This window comes from Pezoporus occidentalis, unplaced genomic scaffold, assembly GCF_034315485.1.
Source record: "Pezoporus occidentalis ecotype Australia unplaced genomic scaffold, CSIRO_AGI_Poc_V1 ctg29, whole genome shotgun sequence".
NCBI lineage: Eukaryota > Metazoa > Chordata > Aves > Psittaciformes > Psittacidae > Pezoporus > Pezoporus occidentalis.
The window spans coordinates 8,180,486-8,197,756 of record NW_026914829.1 but is presented as its reverse complement, the minus strand read 5'-3'; the positions used below and the strand labels follow the sequence as shown (position 1 = coordinate 8,197,756).

Genomic DNA, 17,271 nt, shown 5'->3' with positions numbered 1-17,271 from the left:
TAGCGGGGATTAACGCCTATCTATAGGGTGGCCTCCGCTGGCAGCGGGGCCGGGACACGAGGTCCCCGGTCCCGCCCCCGGCCCCGCTCCGGCTCCCGGCCCGTCCCGGCCCGTTCCGGGGCGGAGCCGCTCGGGGCTGCTCGGGACCGCTCGGGGCGCGGAGCCGGTACCGAGAGCGGGGGGGTCGGGGCGGGAGGGGCGTTGTTGGGGTGCGGATGTGGGGGGGGTCCTGTGAGAGTTGGGGTGATGTGGGGGGTGCTTGGGGCGCTGTGCGGGACGCGGGGGTGCTGGGGGGTGCTTGTGGGCACTGGGAGCGCTGGGACGGGGGCACAGAGGCACTGAAATGGGGGCACTGGGACCGTCGGGAGGGGGCACCAGGAGGGGGATATGGGGACACTGAAAAGGGGGCACTGGGATGGGGATATGGGGACACTGAAAAGGGGGCGCTGGGATGGGGATATGGGGACACTGAAAAGGGGGCACTGGGACCGTCGGGAGGGGGCACCAGGAGGGGGATATGGGGACACTGAAAAGGGGGCACTGGGACCACTGGGAGGGGGCACCAGGATGGGGATATGGGGACACTGACAAGGGGGCACTGGGACCACTGGGAGGGGGCACCAGGAGGGGGATACGGGGACACTGAAGCGGGGGCACTGGGACCATCGGGAGGGGGCACCAGGATGGAGATATGGGGACACTGAAACGGGGCATTGGGACCATCGGGAGGAGGCACCAGGATGGGGATACGGGGGCCTTGGGATGGGGATACGGGGACACTGAAGCGGGGTCACTGGGACTATCGGGAGGGGGCACCAGGACGGGAATATGGGGACACTGAAAAGGGGGCACTGGGATGGGGATACGGGGACACTGAAACGGGGGCGCTGGGACCACTGGGAGGGGGCACCAGGATGGGGATACGGGGGCCCTGGGATGGGGATACGGGGACACTGAAACGGGGGCACTGGGACCATCGGGAGGGGGCACCAGGATGGGGATATGGGGACACTGAAAAGGGGGCACTGGGATGGGGATACGGGGACACTGAAAAGGGGGCACTGGGACCACTGGGAGGGGGCACCAGGATGGGGATACGGGGCCCTGGGATGGGGATACGGGGACACTGAAGCGGGGGCACTGGGACCACCGCGGGGAGCAGGCACCGGAGATCCCATCCCCGCACTGGGGGATCCCCGCATCGCCCCCTCCCCAGCGCTGCCCTGTGCCCCCCGATCCCCCCCCGCCGGCCCCCCCGGGCCTCAGTTTCCCCTCTGAGATCAGCCCCCTTCAGCCCTGCGCGGCGATGCCGGGGCTCCCCCTGCCTCTCCTCCTCCTCCTCCTCCTCCTCCTCCCCGCCGGCCCCCCCCTGCTCTGGGCGCAGCCCTTCCCTCGGGACCTGGTTCCCCGCAGCACCGTGGGGCTCGCAGGTGAGCGGCGGGAGCGGGGTGCGGGTCCCCGGGGGATGGACGGGAGGGGGGGGGGTGTCACGAACCCCTCTGCCCCCGCAGCCACCGCCGCCTACCCCCGGTTCGGGGGCCTCCGGGGGGACAACGCCACGGCGCAGCTCGGCCTCGACTTCCAGCGCATGCTGCGGCTCAACGGCACCCTCTTCGTGGCTGCCCGGTGAGCGCCGGGGCGGCTGCGGAGGGACCCGCGCGGCCGTGGGGGTGCGAGCTCCGCACCCCGCTCTGGGCTTGTCTGGGGCTGGGCGAGCTCCTGTGCGCTGGTGTCTGCTGGGGCATCCCTGTGTGTGCTGGGGCATCCCTGTGTCTGCTGGGACATCCCTGTGTGTGCTGGGACATCCCTGTGTGTGCTGGGACATCCCTGTGCGTGCTGGGGCATCCTTGTGTGTGCTGGAGCATCCCTGTGTGTGCTGGGACATCCCTGTGTGTGCTGGGACATCCCTGTGTGTGCTGGAGCATCCCTGTGTGTGCTGGGGCATCCCTGTGTGTGCTGGGACATCCCTGTGTGTGCTGGGGCATCCCTGTGTGTGCTGGGGCATCCTTGTGTGTGCTGGAGCATCCCTGTGTGTGCTGGAGCATCCCTGTGCGTGCTGGGACATCCCTGTGTGTGCTGGAGCATCCCTGTGTGTGCTGGAGCATCCCTGTGCGTGCTGGGACATCCCTGTGTGTGCTGGGGCATCCCTGTGTGTGCTGGGACATCCCTGTGCGTGCTGGAGCATCCCTGTGTGTGCTGGGGCATCCCTGTGTGTGCTGGGGCACCCCTGTGTGTGCTGGAGCATCCCTGTGTGTGCTGGGGCATCCTTGTGCGTGCTGGGGCATCCCTGTGTGTGCTGGGGCATCCCTGTGTGTGCTGGGGCATCCCTGTGTGTGCTTGTGTGTGCTGGAGCATCCCTGTGCGTGCTGGAGCATCCCTGTGTGTGCTGGAGCATCCTTGTGTGTGCTGGGACATCCCTGTGTGTGCTGGGGCATCCCTGTGTGTGCTGGGGCATCCTTGTGTGTGCTGGAGCATCCCTGTGTGTGCTTGTGTGTGCTGGAGCATCCCTGTGTGTGCTGGAGCATCCCTGTGCGTGCTGGAGCATCCCTGTGTGTGCTGGAGCATCCTTGTGTGTGCTGGGACATCCCTGTGTGTGCTTGTGTGTGCTGGGACATCCCTGTGTGTGCTTGTGTGTGCTGGAGCATCCCTGTGCGTGCTGGAGCATCCCTGTGTGTGCTGGAGCATCCCTGTGTGTGCTGGGACATCCCTGTGTGTGCTGGGGCATCCCTGTGTGTGCTGGGGCATCCCTGTGTGTGCTGGGACATCCCTGTGTGTGCTGGGACATCCCTGTGTGTGCTTGTGTGTGCTGGAGCATCCCTGTGCGTGCTGGAGCATCCCTGTGCGTGCTGGAGCATCCCTGTGCGTGCTGGAGCATCCCTGTGCGTGCTGGGACATCCCTGTGTGTGCTTGTGTGTGCTGGAGCATCCCTGTGCGTGCTGGAGCATCCCTGTGCGTGCTGGAGCATCCCTGTGTGTGCTGGGACATCCCTGTGTGTGCTGGGGCATCCCTGTGTGTGCTGGGGCATCCCTGTGTGTGCTGGGACATCCCTGTGCGTGCTGGAGCATCCCTGTGTGTGCTGGAGCATCCCTGTGTGTGCTGGGGCATCCCTGTGTGCGCTGGGACATCCCTGTGTGTGCTGGAGCATCCCTGTGTGTGCTGGAGCATCCCTGTGTGTGCTGGAGCATCCCTGTGTGTGCTGGGGCATCCCTGTGTGTGCTGGGACATCCCTGTGTGTGCTGGGGCATCCCTGTGTGTGCTGGGGCATCCCTGTGTGTGCTGGGGCATCCCTGTGTGTGCTGGGGCATCCCTGTGTGTGCTTGTGTGTGCTGGAGCATCCCTGTGCGTGCTGGAGCATCCCTGTGTGTGCTGGAGCATCCTTGTGTGTGCTGGGACATCCCTGTGTGTGCTGGGGCATCCCTGTGTGTGCTGGGGCATCCTTGTGTGTGCTGGAGCATCCCTGTGTGTGCTTGTGTGTGCTGGAGCATCCCTGTGTGTGCTGGAGCATCCCTGTGCGTGCTGGAGCATCCCTGTGTGTGCTGGAGCATCCTTGTGTGTGCTGGGGCATCCCTGTGTGTGCTTGTGTGTGCTGGAGCATCCCTGTGTGTGCTGGAGCATCCCTGTGCGTGCTGGAGCATCCCTGTGTGTGCTGGAGCATCCTTGTGTGTGCTGGAGCATCCCTGTGCGTGCTGGGGCATCCCTGTGTGTGCTGGGACATCCCTGTGTGTGCTGGAGCATCCCTGTGTGTGCTGGGACATCCCTGTGTGTGCTGGAGCATCCCTGTGTGTGCTGGGGCATCCCTGTGTGTGCTGGGGCATCCTTGTGTGTGCTGGGGCATCCCTGTGTGTGCTGGGGCATCCCTGTGTGTGCTGGAGCATCCCTGTGCGTGCTGGAGCATCCCTGTGTGTGCTGGAGCATCCCTGTGTGTGCTGGGACATCCCTGTGTGTGCTGGGGCATCCCTGTGTGTGCTGGGGCATCCCTGTGTGTGCTGGGACATCCCTGTGCGTGCTGGAGCATCCCTGTGTGTGCTGGAGCATCCCTGTGCGTGCTGGGACATCCCTGTGTGTGCTGGAGCATCCCTTTGTGTGCTGGAGCATCCCTGTGCGTGCTGGAGCATCCCTGTGTGTGCTGGAGCATCCCTGTGTGTGCTGGGACATCCTTGTGTGTGCTGGGACATCCCTGTGTGTGCTGGAGCATCCCTGTGTGTGCTGGAGCATCCCTGTGTGTGCTGGGGCATCCCTGTGTGTGCTGGGACATCCCTGTGTGTGCTGGGACATCCCTGTGTGTGCTGGAGCATCCCTGTGTGTGCTGGGGCATCCCTGTGTGTGCTGGGACATCCCTGTGTGTGCTGGGACATCCCTGTGTGTGCTGGAGCATCCCTGTGTGTGCTGGGGCATCCTTGTGTGTGCTGGGGCATCCCTGTGTGTGCTGGGGCATCCTTGTGTGTGCTGGGACATCCCTGTGTGTGCTTGTGTGTGCTGGAGCATCCCTGTGTGTGCTGGGACATCCCTGTGTGTGCTGGAGCATCCTTGTGTGTGCTTGTGTGTGCTGGAGCATCCCTGTGTGTGCCGGGGCATCCCTGTGTGTGCTGGGACATCCCTGTGTGTGCTGGAGCATCCCTGTGTGTGCTGGGGCATCCCTGTGTGTGCTGGGACATCCCTGTGTGTGCTGGAGCATCCCTGTGTGTGCTGGGACATCCCTGTGTGTGCTTGTGTGTGCTGGAGCATCCCTGTGTGTGCTGGGACATCCCTGTGTGTGCTGGGACATCCCTGTGTGTGCTGGAGCATCCCTGTGTGTGCTGGGACATCCCTGTGTGTGCTGGGGCATCCCTGTGTGTGCTGGGACATCCCTGTGTGTGCTGGAGCATCCCTGTGTGCGCTGGAGCATCCCTGTGTGCGCTGGGGCATCCTTGTGTGTGCTGGGACATCCCTGTGTGTGCTGGGGCATCCCTGTGTGCGCTGGGGCATCCTTGTGTGTGCTGGGACATCCCTGTGTGTGCTGGGGCATCCCTGTGTGTGCTGGGACATCCTTGTGTGTGCTGGAGCATCCCTGTGTGTGCTGGGGCATCCCTGTGTGTGCTGGGGCATCCCTGTGTGTGCTGGAGCATCCCTGTGTGTGCTGGAGCATCCCTGTGTGTGCTGGGACATCCCTGTGTGTGCTGGAGCATCCCTGTGTGCGCTGGGGCACACTCACGCCTCCCCCCAGGGACCACATCTACGCCTTCGACCTGGGGCAGGACAAGGGGACGCTGTACCCGGAGCGGGTAAGGGGGCTGGGGACCCCCCCCCCACAGGGTAAAGGGGAATTGGGGTCCCTGAGCCCACCCCCCCCATCTGGCCCCACAGCACCTGACCTGGGAGACCCGGGACAGGGCCAACTGCGCCATGCGGGGCCGGCTGCAGGTATGGGGGTGCGGGCACGGGGGGGGTTAGGGGCAGAGCGGCAATGGGGGGGTATATGGGGGGTGCTGGGGTTTGGGGGTACAGGTGGAGGTGGTGAGGTAGGGGGTACGAGGGTACAGAGATAGAGGTTTATGGGGTACAGGTGTATTGGTGCGGGGTACAGCATGTGGGGGGTGGTAGTGAATGGAATGGGGGTACAGGGTATGGGGGTGCGATGGGGTACATGGGACGGGGGTACAGGGTATGGAGGTGCAATGGGGTGCATGGAATGTGGGTACAGGGTATGGGGGTGCAATGGGGTTCATGGAACGGGGGTACAGGGTATGGAGGTGCAATGGGGTACCTGGAATGGGGGTACAGGGTATGGAGGTGCAATGGGGTACCTGGAATGGGGGTACAGGGTATGGAGGTGCAATGGGGTACCTGGAATGGGGGTACAGGGTATGGAGGTGCAATGGGGTACATGGAACAGGGGTACAGGGTATGGGGGTGCAATGGGGTACATGGAATGTGGGTACAGGGTATGGAGGTGCGATGGGGTACATGGAATGTGGGTACAGGGTATGGGGGTGTGATGGGGTACATGGAACGGCTGGTACAGGGTATGGGGGTGCAATGGGGTACATGGAACGGGGGGTACAGGGTATGGGGGTGCAATGGGGTACCTGGAACAGGGGTACAGGGTATGGGGGCGTAATGGGGTACATGGAATGTGGGTACAGGGTATGGAGGTGCAATGGGGTACCTGGAACAGGGGTACAGGGTATGGGGGTGCAATGGGGTGCATGGAACGGGGGGTACAGGGTATGGAGGTGCAATGGGGTGCATGGAATGGGGGTACAGGGTATGGAGGTGCAATGGGGTGCATGGAATGGGGGTACAGGGTATGGAGGTGCAATGGGGTACCTGGAACAGGGGTACAGGGTATGGGGGCGCAATGGGGTTCATGGAACGGGGGGTACAGGGTATGGAGGTGCAATGGGGTACATGGAACGGGGGTACAGGGTATGGGGGTGCAATGGGGTTCATGGAACGGGGGGTACAGGGTATGGAGGTGCAATGGGGTGCATGGAATGGGGGTACAGGGTATGGAGGTGCAATGGGGTGCATGGAATGGGGGTACAGGGTATGGAGGTGCAATGGGGTACCTGGAACGGGGGTACAGGGTATGGAGGTGCAATGGGGTGCATGGAATGGGGGTACAGGGTATGGATGTGCAATGGGGTACATGGAATGTGGGTACAGGGTATGGAGGTGCAATGGGGTACCTGGAATGTGGGTACAGGGTATGGGGGCGCAATGGGGTGCATGGAATGGGGGGTACAGGGTATGGAGGTGCAATGGGGTACATGGAATGTGGGTACAGGGTATGGGGGTGCAATGGGGTGCATGGAACGGGGGGTACAGGGTATGGAGGTGCGATGGGGTACCTGGAACGGGGGTACAGGGTATGGGGGCGCAATGGGGCACATGGAACAGGGGTACAGGGTATGGGGGCGCAATGGGGCACATGGAACGGGGCCATGGGGTAAAGCTGTGTCAGGTTGTGTGCTGCGGGGGGTGCGGAATGTGGGGGGGTCACCAGGGACGGGGTCGGGGCAGGGGAAGGTGGTGACGCCGCGGCCCCCGCCTGCCCCGGCGCAGGATGAGTGCCACAACTACATCAGGGTGCTGGTGCCCCGCGACGCCCGCACCCTCCTGGCCTGCGGCACCAACGCCTTCAGCCCCCTCTGCCGCACCTACAAGGTGGGGGTCCGGGGGTCCTGAGCTGGGGCAAGGGGGGGGGGTCTCAGCTCTGGGGGGGCTGTGACCGCTGTGCCCCCCCCCAGGTGAGCAGCCTGGAGCAGGAGGGTGAGGACGTGAGCGGCCAGGCCCGGTGCCCCTTTGACGCCCAGCAGAGCATCGTCGCCCTCTTTGTTGGTGGGTGCTGGACCGGGGTCGGGGGATATGGGGGGATATGGGGGGGGGCAGCACTGGGGTGATGCTGGGGTCTCCCCCTGCAGACGGCAGCCTCTACTCCGCCACCGTGGCCGACTTCCAGGCGAGCGATGCTGTGATTTACCGCAGCCTCAGCCCCGGCCGCCCGCCCCTGCGCACCCTCAAGTACAGCTCCCGCTGGCTGCAGGGTACCCAAAGGGGTCCCGGACCGGGGGGGGTGATGGGGGCACAGCGGGGAGGGGGGGTCTGGGGGTAAAGGGGAGGGGATGAGTGCAGGGATTGGGAGCAGCTCTGAGGGAAGGACTTGGGGGTGTTGGTTGATGAGAAACTGAACATGAGCCGGGTTCAGGGAGCGCTCGCAGCCCAGAAACCAACCGTGTCCTGGGCTGCATCCAAAGGAGCGTGACCAGCAGTCATGGAGGTGATCCTGCCCCTCTGCTCTGCTCCGGTGGGACCTCACCTGGAGCATTGTGTGCAGTTCTGGGGTCCTCAACATAAAGAGGACATGGAACTGTTGGAACAAGAAAAGAGGAGGCCACGAGGATGAGCAGGGGCTGGAGCACCTCCTGTATGGAGACAGGCTGAGGAAGTTGGGGCTGTTCAGCCTGGAGAAGAGAAGCTGCGGGGAGACCTCAGAGCAGCTTCCAGTGTCTGAAGGGGGGCTATAGGGATGGTGGGGATGGACTCTTCATTAGGGACTGCAGTGACAGGACAAGGGGTAACGGGTTCAAACTGAAACAGGGGAGGTTTAGATTGGATCTAAGGAGGAAATTCTTTCCTGTGAGGGTGCTGAGGCACTGGAATGGGTTGCCCAGGGAGGTTGTGAATGCTCCATCCCTGGCGGTGCTCAAGGCCAGGTTGGACAGAGCCTTGGGTGCCCTGGTTTAGTGTGAGGTGTCCCTGCCCATGGCAGGGGGTTGGATCTGGATGATCTTCAGGTCCTTTCCAACCCCCCCCATTCCATGGTTCCACATGGGACAAGGATGGGAGCTGATGGTGGCTGAACCCCACCCCCCCTCCCCTCCCTCCCCAGAGCCCCACTTTGTGCAGGTGCTGCCCTACGGCCCCTTCGTCTACTTCTTCTTCCGGGAGGTGTCGGTGGAGCTGCGGGCCATGGGCAAGGTGGGCGCGGGGGCCATGGGTGCCCACGGCCGCGGGGCCGCGTGGGGCTGACGGCCGCCGGTGCTGGCGCAGGTGCTGGTGGCGCGCGTGGCCCGCGTGTGCCGCAACGACGGCGGCGGCTCGGCGCGGGTGCTGGAGCGGCGCTGGACCTCGTTCCTCAAGGTGCGGCTGCTCTGCGCCATCCCCGGAGACTCCGTCTTCGCCTTCGACGTCCTGGAGGCTGTGACCCCACCAAGGGCCCTGCGCGGCCGAGCTGCGGTGCTCGCACTCTTCGGCACCCAGCCCAACAGGCACGGGAGGGGGGCAAGGGGAGGGGGATGTGGGGATGGGGATGGGGATGTGGGGATGGGGTTGTGGGGATGGGGATGGGGGCACAGGGATGGGGATGGGGATACAGGGATGTGGGGATGGAGATGTGGGGATGGAGATGTGGGGATGGAGATGTGGGGATGGAGATGTGGGGATGGAGATGTGGGGATGGAGATGTGGGGATGGAGATGTGGGGATGGGGATGTGAGGATGGGGATACAGGGATGGGGATACGAGGATGTGGGGATGGGAATGTGGGGATGGGGATGTGAGGGTGGGGACAGGGGGATGGGGAGATGGGGATGTGAGGATAGGGATACAGGGATGGGGATATGGGGATGGGGACACGGGGATGGGGATACGAGGATGGGGATATAGGGATGGGGATACAGGGATGGGGATATGGGGATGGGGACATGGGGATGGGGATACGAGGATAGGGATATGGGGATGGGGACACAGGGATGGGGATACAGGGATGGGGACATGGGGATGGGGATGTGGGGATGGGGATATGGCGATGGGGACACGGGGATGGGGATACGAGGATGGGGACATGGGGATGGGATCTTGTGGAGGACATGTGGTTGGCCAAGGGGAGATGGGGAGCAGGCATGGGGGGACATTGAGACATGAGGTTCATGGTGAGGCCATGGGGATGGAGCCCCAGTGGGTCAGGACCCGGGGACAGAGACCTCGGGGACCAGCAGGAAGGGACCAGCAGGGACTTGGAGGGTCCCTGGGCAACCCCAGACCCCCCCCCGGCCCCCCTGCAGCATCCCCGGCTCCGCCGTCTGCGCCTTCTACCTGGCGGACGTGGAGCGGGCGTTCGAGGGCCCCTTCGCTGAGCCCCGCGGTGCCGCCGGCGCCTGGACCCCGGTGCCCGAGGAACGGGTGCCCCAGCCCAGGTACCCCCGGGGACTCCCGGGTCCCGTCCGCCCCGGTGCCGCGGCTCCTGCCCCACGGTGCCCCCGTTGTGCCGCAGGCCCGGCTGCTGCGCTGGGATGGGAGCGGCCGCGGGCATCAGCACCTCCGGGGACTTCCCGGATGAGACCTTGGCCTTCGCCAAGGAGCATCCCCTGCTGCACGGGGCCGTGGAGCCCGCGGGAGGGCGGCCCCTGTTCACCCGCACCGGCACCAGGTGAGCGGTGGGGGGCTTCGGGGATGGGGGGCCATGGTTTGGGGGTGGGAGCTGCGGGAGCATCCGTGTGTGAGGGGTGTGGGTGCTGCAGGAGCATCCATGTGCGAGGGGTGCGGGTGCTGTGCAAGGGGTGCAGGTGCTGCAGGAGCATCCCTGTGCGAGGGGTGCGGGTGCTGTGCAAGGGGTGCAGGTGCTGCAGGAGGGGTTCGGGTGCTGCAGGAGGGATGCGGGTGCTGCAGGAGGGGTGCGGGTGCTGCAGGAGGGGTGCGGGTGCTGCGGGAGGGATGCGGGTGCTGCAGGAAGGGTGCGGGTGCTGCGGGAGGGATGCGGGTGCTGCAGGAGCATCCCTGTGCGAGGGGTGCGGGTGCTGCGGGAGGGATGCGGGTGCTGCAGGAGGGATGCGGGTGCTGCAGGAGGGGTGCAGGTGCTGCAGGAAGGGTGCGGGTGCTGCGGGAGGGGTGCAGGTGATGCGGGAAGGGTGCAGGTGATGCAGGAAGGGTGCGGGTGCTGCAGGAAGGGTGCGGGTGCTGCGGGAGGGATGCGGGCGCTGCAGGAGGGGTTCGGGTGCTGCAGGGGCATCCCTGTGCGAGGGGTGCGGATGCTGCAGGAGGGATGTGGGTGCTGCAGGAGGGGTGCAGGTGCTGCAGGAGGGATGCGGGTGCTGCAGGAGGGGTGCGGGTGCTGCAGGAGCATCCCTGTGCGAGGGGTTCCGTGCTCGGTGCTGCGCAGGCTGACGCGGCTGGCGGTGGACACGGGCGCGGGGCCCTGGAGGAACCGGACCGTGCTCTTCCTGGGTGCGGAGGACGGGCGGGTGCTGAAGGTGCTGCTGGCGGCGCAGCAGCCCCCCGCGGGCACCCCGGCACCCGGTGACAGCGACGGGGACCCCGGCTCTGAGGCGCTGCTGCTGGAGGAGATCAGCCTCTATGACCCCAAGCGGTGAGGGCCGGGCAATGGGTGCCGAGGGGCTCATGGGTGCCATTGGGCTGTGGGTGAAGTCATGATGGGTGCCATGGGGCTGTGGGTGCCATGGGGCTGTGGGTGAAGTCATGATGGGTGTCATGGGGCTGTGGGTGCCATGCGGCTGTGGGTGAAGTCATCATGGGTGCCATGGGGCTATGGGGCAGTCACTCTGGGTGCTATGGGGCTATGGGGCAGTCACTCTGGGTGCTATGGGGCAGTCACTCTGGGTGCCATGGGGCTATGGGGCTATGGGTGCCGTGGGTCATTCATGCCCGGTGCCATGGGGCTATGGGGCAGTCACTGGGTGCTATGGGGCTATGGGGCAGTCACTCTGGGTGCTATGGGGCTATGGGTCAGTCACTCTGTGGGGCTATGGGGCTATGGGTAAGTCCCTCTGGGTGCTATGGGTGCCGTGGGTCAGTCACTCTGTGTGCCATGGGGCTATGGGTCAGTCACTCTGGGTGCTATGGGTGCCGTGGGTCAGTCCCTCTGGGTGCCATGGGGCTATGGGTGCCGTGGGGCTATGGGTCAGTCACTCTGTGGGGCTATGGGGCTATGGGTCAGTCCCTCTGGGTGCCATGGGGCTATGGGTGCTATGGGTCAGTCCCTCTGGGTGCCGTGGGGCTATGGGGCTATGGGGCTATGGGTCAGTCACTCTGGGTGCCATGGGGCTATGGGTGCCGTGGGGCTATGGGTGCCGTGGGTCATTCACTCTGGGTGCTATGGGGCTATGGGTCAGTCACTCTGTGTGTTATGGGGCTATGGGTCAGTCACTCTGGGTGCCATGGGGCTATGGGGCTATGGGTGCCGTGGGTCAGTCCCTCTGGGTGCCATGGGGCTATGGGTCATTCACTCTGGGTGCTATGGGGCTATGGGTCATTCACTCTGGGTGCTATGGGGCAGTCACTCTGGGTGCTATGGGTGCCGTGGGTCAGTTACTCTGTGTGCTATGGGGCTATGGGTCAGTCACTCTGGGTGCTATGGGTGCCGTGGGTCAGTCCCTCTGGGTGCCGCCGTGTTGCCGCAGGTGCCGGGGCCGGCGCGGTGCGAGCCGGGTGCTGGGGCTGGAGCTGCACGGGCCGGGCCGGGAGCTCTTCGTGGCCTTCGCGGGGTGCTTGGTTCGCCTGCCCCTGGCGCGCTGCGCCCAGCACGGGGCCTGCCGGAGGTGAGCGGGGCCCAGCGGGGCTGGGGGGCGGCGGAGGGGGGGAGGGGGGGGGGGGGCACCCACGGGGGCGGCTCCGGGACCTCGCTCCCATCCCCCCCCCCCAGGAGCTGCGTGGCCGCGCGGGACCCGTACTGCGCGTGGCTGCCCCCCGACGGCTGCGTCCCCGCCCCCGAGCACCTCCCGTGAGTGCCCCCTCCCCTCCCCCACATCCCCATCCCCCCCTCCCCCCGGTCCCCTCCCCCCCGGGCCGGGGCTGACGCGGCCCCGTCCCGCTGCGAGCCAGGAGCGGCCTCGAGGAGGGCGCGGACGGAGCCGTCGGGAGGTGCCCAGGTGAGGGGGGGGGAGGGGAAGGGGGGAGGGGGGGGATGGGGGATGGGGGATGGGGGGGGAGGACCCGCGGGTGCCCTGGGGTGACCCCGGGCTGCTCCCACAGAGCCGGCGGGGGACGGGGACGGGAACGGGGACGGGGACGGGAACGGAGCCCACGGTGAGTGACGGCCCCGCCCCCCGGCACGGAGTGGGAGGGACCGGGGGGGGAGGAGCTTGGGGTGGGCGGGGCCAGAGAGAGGGGGGAGGAGCCTGAGGTGGGCGAGGGCCACAAGGAGCGGTGGGGGAGCCTGGGGTGGGCGGGGCCAGAGAGAAGGGGGAGGAGCCTGTGGTGGGCGTGGAAACAGGGTGCGGTGGAGGAGCCTGGGGTGGGCGGGGCCAGAGAGAGAGGGGGCGGAGCCTGGGGTGGGCGTGGAAACAGTATGCGGGGGGAGGAGCCTGTGGTGGTGGGCGGGGCCAGAGAGAGGGGGCGGAGCCTGTAGGTGTGGGAGGAGCCAAGGAGCGACCCCGGGGGCACCCAGGGACAGGGGTTGGGGGGGGTCCCGGTTCCCAGCGCTGGGTGCTCCGGGCGCTGACGCTGCCCCCGCAGGGGTTCCCGGGCCCGGAGCGGGCCCCGCCGCGGTGCCGGTGCCGGTGCTGCTGGGTTCGGTGCTCGGCGCCTTCGCTCTGGGCGCGGTGGCCGCGGGGCTGCTCTCGGCCTCCTGCCGCCGCCCCCCCAAGCCGCCCCCCGCCGCCCCCCGCCTCTGCCCCGCGCTGCCCCCGGAGCCTCCGCAGCGCGGCCCCCACCGGTGCCTGGAGCCCGCGGGGCCGGGACCCCCCCCCCCCCATCCCGGGGCCGCGCTGGAGGAGCTGCGGCAGCGCCCGGGGGGCTCGGGGCTGCCCCCCCCGCCCGGCCCCGGCTCCTTGAACCGGGTCCAGCCCCGCGGCCCCGGCCCGCAGCGCCTGGACGTGCCCCCCGACAGCCCCCCCCCGGCCCGCAGAGCCCTGGCCCAGCGGCGCTCGCTGGAGGGGGGGCTCCCCCGCAGGACCCCCGGCCCGGAGCGGGGCCTCACCCGCATGCACTCGATGGGGGGGCCCGGAGCCCTGCACCGCTCCTGCTCCGTGAAGCCCCCGCTGCTGCCCAAGCCCCTGCAGGCGCCGGCAGCCCCCGGCTGGCCCTGAGCCCCCCCCGGTGCTTTGCCCTGCGCTGACCCCGTCCCCAGGGGTTTCCTTTGCCCGTTTTTGGGGGGTTTTGATCGTTTCTAATTTATTTGGTGCTTTGGATGGGGCGGGGGGGGGGGGGAGCTGCCACCGGGCCCCCCCCCCCCCTTTCCTCCATGCCGGAGCTTGGCGCATCCTACTGTGTAGGACCGGGGCTCAGTAAAGCCGCGCTGCTCCCACGCTGGTGCCCGCCTGGCTCTGGATGGGATGGGATGGGATGGGATGGGATGGGATGGGATGGGGGGGATGGGATGGGATGGGATGGGGGGGATGGGATGGGATGGGATGGGATGGGATGGGATGGGGGGGATGGGATGGGATGGGGGGGAAGGTGCCACCGGGCCCCTGAGCCCACACTGGGGGTCCAGGCTGGTGATGGTGCAGGGGGGGCACCCGAAGGGGCTGACACCGGGGGTACATCCAGTTCCAACCCCCTGCCGTGGGCAGGGACACCTCACACTGAACCAGGGCACCCAAGGCTCTGTCCAACCTGGTCTTGAGCACCGCCAGGGATGGAGCATTCAAAACCTTCCTGGGCAACCCATTCCAGTGCCTCAGCACCCTCACAGGAAAGAATTTCCTCCTTAGATCCAATCTAAACTCCCCCTGTTTCAGTTTGAACCCGTTACCCCTTGTCCTGTCACTCCAGTCCCTAATGAAGAGTCCCTCCCCAGCATCCCTATAGGCCCCCTTCAGATACTGGAAGCTGCTCTGAGGTCTCCCCGCAGCTTCTCTTCTCCAGGCTGAACAGCCCCAACTTCCTCAGCCTGTCTCCATACAGGAGCTGCTCCAGCCCCTGCTCATCCTCGTGGCCTCCTCTGGGCTTGTTCCAACAGTTCCACGTCCTTTTCATGTTGAGTATAAAACATAGTACAACCCCCCCAATACTAGAAATGTTGGAATTCCTGCATTTCCAGGAATGGGGCTCCCAGCGTGGGGGCTCCTCCCCACAGCGCTGCTGGGGGCTGCTGTGAAGCACCGGTTTCTGCCGCGCTAAAGCCCCAGCACCGCGCCTGGCGCCGGTGACCCAAGCTGATCGAGGCAGGATTAAAGAAATAATCGGATCTGGCACCAAAAGGGCCCCGTGGGCACTGGGACGGGTGGGAGCTGGGATGGGGAAAGCCCCAGGGACCCGCGCCAAGCTCAGCTGAACACTCAGGGTTTGTCCCTGCCCTCGTGGTCCTCCAGCTCCTGCTCCCACGACCTCCTCTGCTCATCCCCATCACCTTTACAACACCCCGCTTCTCATTTAGGGCAACGGGAGCTGCTTAGAGCCGGGGACTGTGAACAAGAGGGAAATGCTCAAGGGGAGACCTTGCTGCAGGTCTGAACGCTCAGGGCAGACCTTCCAACACCGAAAGGGGCCGACAAACCTGGAGAGGGGCTTGGGACAAGGGATGGAAGGCCCAGGCAAGGGGAATGGCTTTAACCTGCCCGAGGGGAGACTGAGCTGAGCTCTTAGGCAGGAGCTCTTCCCTGGGAGGGTGCTGAGGCGCTGGCACAGGGTGCCCAGAGAAGCTGTGGCTGCCCCATCCCTGGCAGTGCTCAAGGCCAGGTTGGAGCATCCTGCTCCAGTGGAAGGGGTCCCTGCCCCTGCATCGCCCTCCCTGGGACACGCACCGGGATTCTCCCACCCGCAGCAGCAGGCGAGCGCGCAAGGGGATGCGATGCCAGGCTCGCAGCGGGGAGGAGGCTGGGCTGGCTGTGTGGGCAGAGGGCAGCTGGGCTGCTCTGCCTCGCCAACAGCTCCCTTTGAGAGCCACGGGAGGTTTTAGCCTTTACCCTCCTCAAACCCTGCGCTCGCAGCGCGAGGCCGGAGGCGGCGCGGGCCAGAAGAGCCCTGACGCAGCAGCATGTGGCCTGCACTCGGGTGGGAGGCTGTTGAGCCGCTCACAGCAGCCCTGGCTGACCGTGCCCCTAACCCCAAAACTGCTGGGCTTGGCTTAAAAAGCTCCGAATCCTTGCTGCGGAGGAGCAGGGGACAGAGCCAGGGTTGAATTCCTTCTCAGTGCTGGGTGGAGAACAGGCTCTCCTCATCGCTGCTCAGAACCCGTGCTGAACACAAACCAAATGTGGCCTTCCCCCCAGCAAGGAGAAGCAGGAAGAACACCGTCAGCTCTGTGCATCCCACCTCTAGAAACCAAATCCCGGTACTGGAAGTGCCACTGGGGTTTTCTGTTGGTGGTGGGCTGGCTTTTTCTCTCCTCCTCCTGTGAAGGGCAAGGCTGGTTTCTCAGCTCAAGGGACTTTTCAGAAGGCTGGGAGTCACTGAGCACTGCAGGGCAGTGGAAGCCCCCAGTGCAGTGCTTACGTGCATATCTACACACGCTGCATATAAACGCAGTGCTTACACACAGCTGCTGAGCTCTTTGTATTCAGCAGCACTGAGCACAAACTTCAGGCAAAAGGTGGAAGCCCAAGCTGACAGTGTCCCCTTCGCATCCAGAAACGCTTCCAGGCTTGGAAGAATCTGCCTGGATTTCCTTTAATACCAACGGGAACCCTCCGAGGCCGATTTTCGGTTCAAACAGACCCAAATTGGCAATGCTGTGGGGAACAAGCTAACCCACTGCGCGTTTGAGGTGAGCAAGGACCTGGTGATGGGATCAGGAAGCCCAAGTTACCTCCAAACCCTCACTCATAGAAAAGAAGTATTAAAGCCTTCTTCAAACCAGCTTTTGGAAAAAAAAAAAGATAAAAAAGTCTCGTTTATAAATAGAGCTGCACTGGTTATAAATAAATGCACTTGGATTCCCCAAACCCTCCAGTCTCACAAAGCCTTTACGACAGCAGGGTCGGAAACGCTCGTCGCCCACCGCTCGCGGTGAGCCCGAGGGCAGCACGTTGCTGAAGAGGGGATTCTGGCAGATCCTGCCTTCCCTTCAGGCCCAACTGCCAGGCACGGACTGGTTTAGGATGAAAAGCAGTCTCCTCTTGGGCTAATTCCTTCAGAGCCGTGACGGAATTCCCTCAGAGCCTTTACGGACTCATTAGGCCACGATACATCGGCGACGTCAGGACAGGGACTGATCTACTGGCAAAGAAACATTAACAAAGGCAGTGCCTGAACCAAGAGAAAACCACTCTTGGCCCAACACACTTGGAAATAACAGGGGAAAATGCAATGCAAGGACTGGCAAAACAAAGCATTACCTCGAATCCTGACAGTGGTTCCAAACCTGGAACAAAACCAACCCCTAAAAATCAACCCCCAAAGCAACAGATGAGGGGCTGGAAGAGCGAGGGGTTTTATCTTGCAAGAAGCCACCCCCCGAGCAGGCAGCGCCATGGGGCTGCAAGCCCCTCTTCACCCTTAGATCCCTCCTGTGACTGACGGCCCAGTTTGTGCCATGGGATTCTTTCCAGCCTTCGTTGGTCTGTGGTGTTCCCCTAAACTTCCCCGCACGAGCACCCATCAGCAAGCTCCACGCGCTTACCCTGGGCCCTTCCGATCCGCTCCCGGCTTTGGAAGCCCACAGTGCGCAGGACTAAAGAGCTCCCTGCGTCAAACAGGTCTGCAAAGAGCAAACAAGGCAGGAATCTTTGGGTAATACAGATCAGCTGCTCCTTAAAAAAGGCTTTGGTTCCCTTGAACGCTGCACAGTACAAAGGCGAGGTGTGGATCTGCAGAGCGGGCTCCTCACCCGAGCTGCGTGCAGACGTTTGCATACATCAGTAGTCAGGCAGTGTCAAACAGAGCATCTGCCAA

At 64.8% G+C, this 17,271-nt stretch overlaps 1 protein-coding gene across 1 annotated transcript; it reads left to right on the top strand.

Moving 5' to 3' along the window:
* Nucleotides 1-103: 103 nt before the first annotated feature.
* SEMA6C (semaphorin 6C) lies at nucleotides 104-13,528 on the top strand. Its single transcript, XM_062626103.1, has 18 exons — nucleotides 104-166; nucleotides 1,295-1,430; nucleotides 1,512-1,626; nucleotides 5,204-5,261; nucleotides 5,344-5,400; nucleotides 7,045-7,146; nucleotides 7,230-7,320; nucleotides 7,404-7,526; nucleotides 8,372-8,460; nucleotides 8,533-8,750; nucleotides 9,546-9,677; nucleotides 9,755-9,910; nucleotides 10,640-10,846; nucleotides 11,898-12,035; nucleotides 12,140-12,217; nucleotides 12,319-12,365; nucleotides 12,469-12,522; nucleotides 12,952-13,528. Exons 2-18 carry the CDS (start codon nucleotides 1,307-1,309, stop codon nucleotides 13,521-13,523), a joined length of 2,361 nt encoding a protein of 786 aa, XP_062482087.1. The 5' UTR covers nucleotides 104-166; nucleotides 1,295-1,306; the 3' UTR covers nucleotides 13,524-13,528.
* Nucleotides 13,529-17,271: the final 3,743 nt, after the last annotated feature.

Coding starts and splice junctions, on each gene's coding strand:
- SEMA6C (XM_062626103.1), top strand. CDS start 1,307: ATGCCGGGGCTCCCCCTGCCTCTCCTCCTCCTCCTCCTCCTCCTCCTC. Junction 1,431..1,511: donor CAGCACCGTGGGGCTCGCAG/GTGAGCGGCGGG, acceptor CTGCCCCCGCAG/CCACCGCCGCCTACCCCCGG. Junction 8,461..8,532: donor AGCTGCGGGCCATGGGCAAG/GTGGGCGCGGGG, acceptor GTGCTGGCGCAG/GTGCTGGTGGCGCGCGTGGC.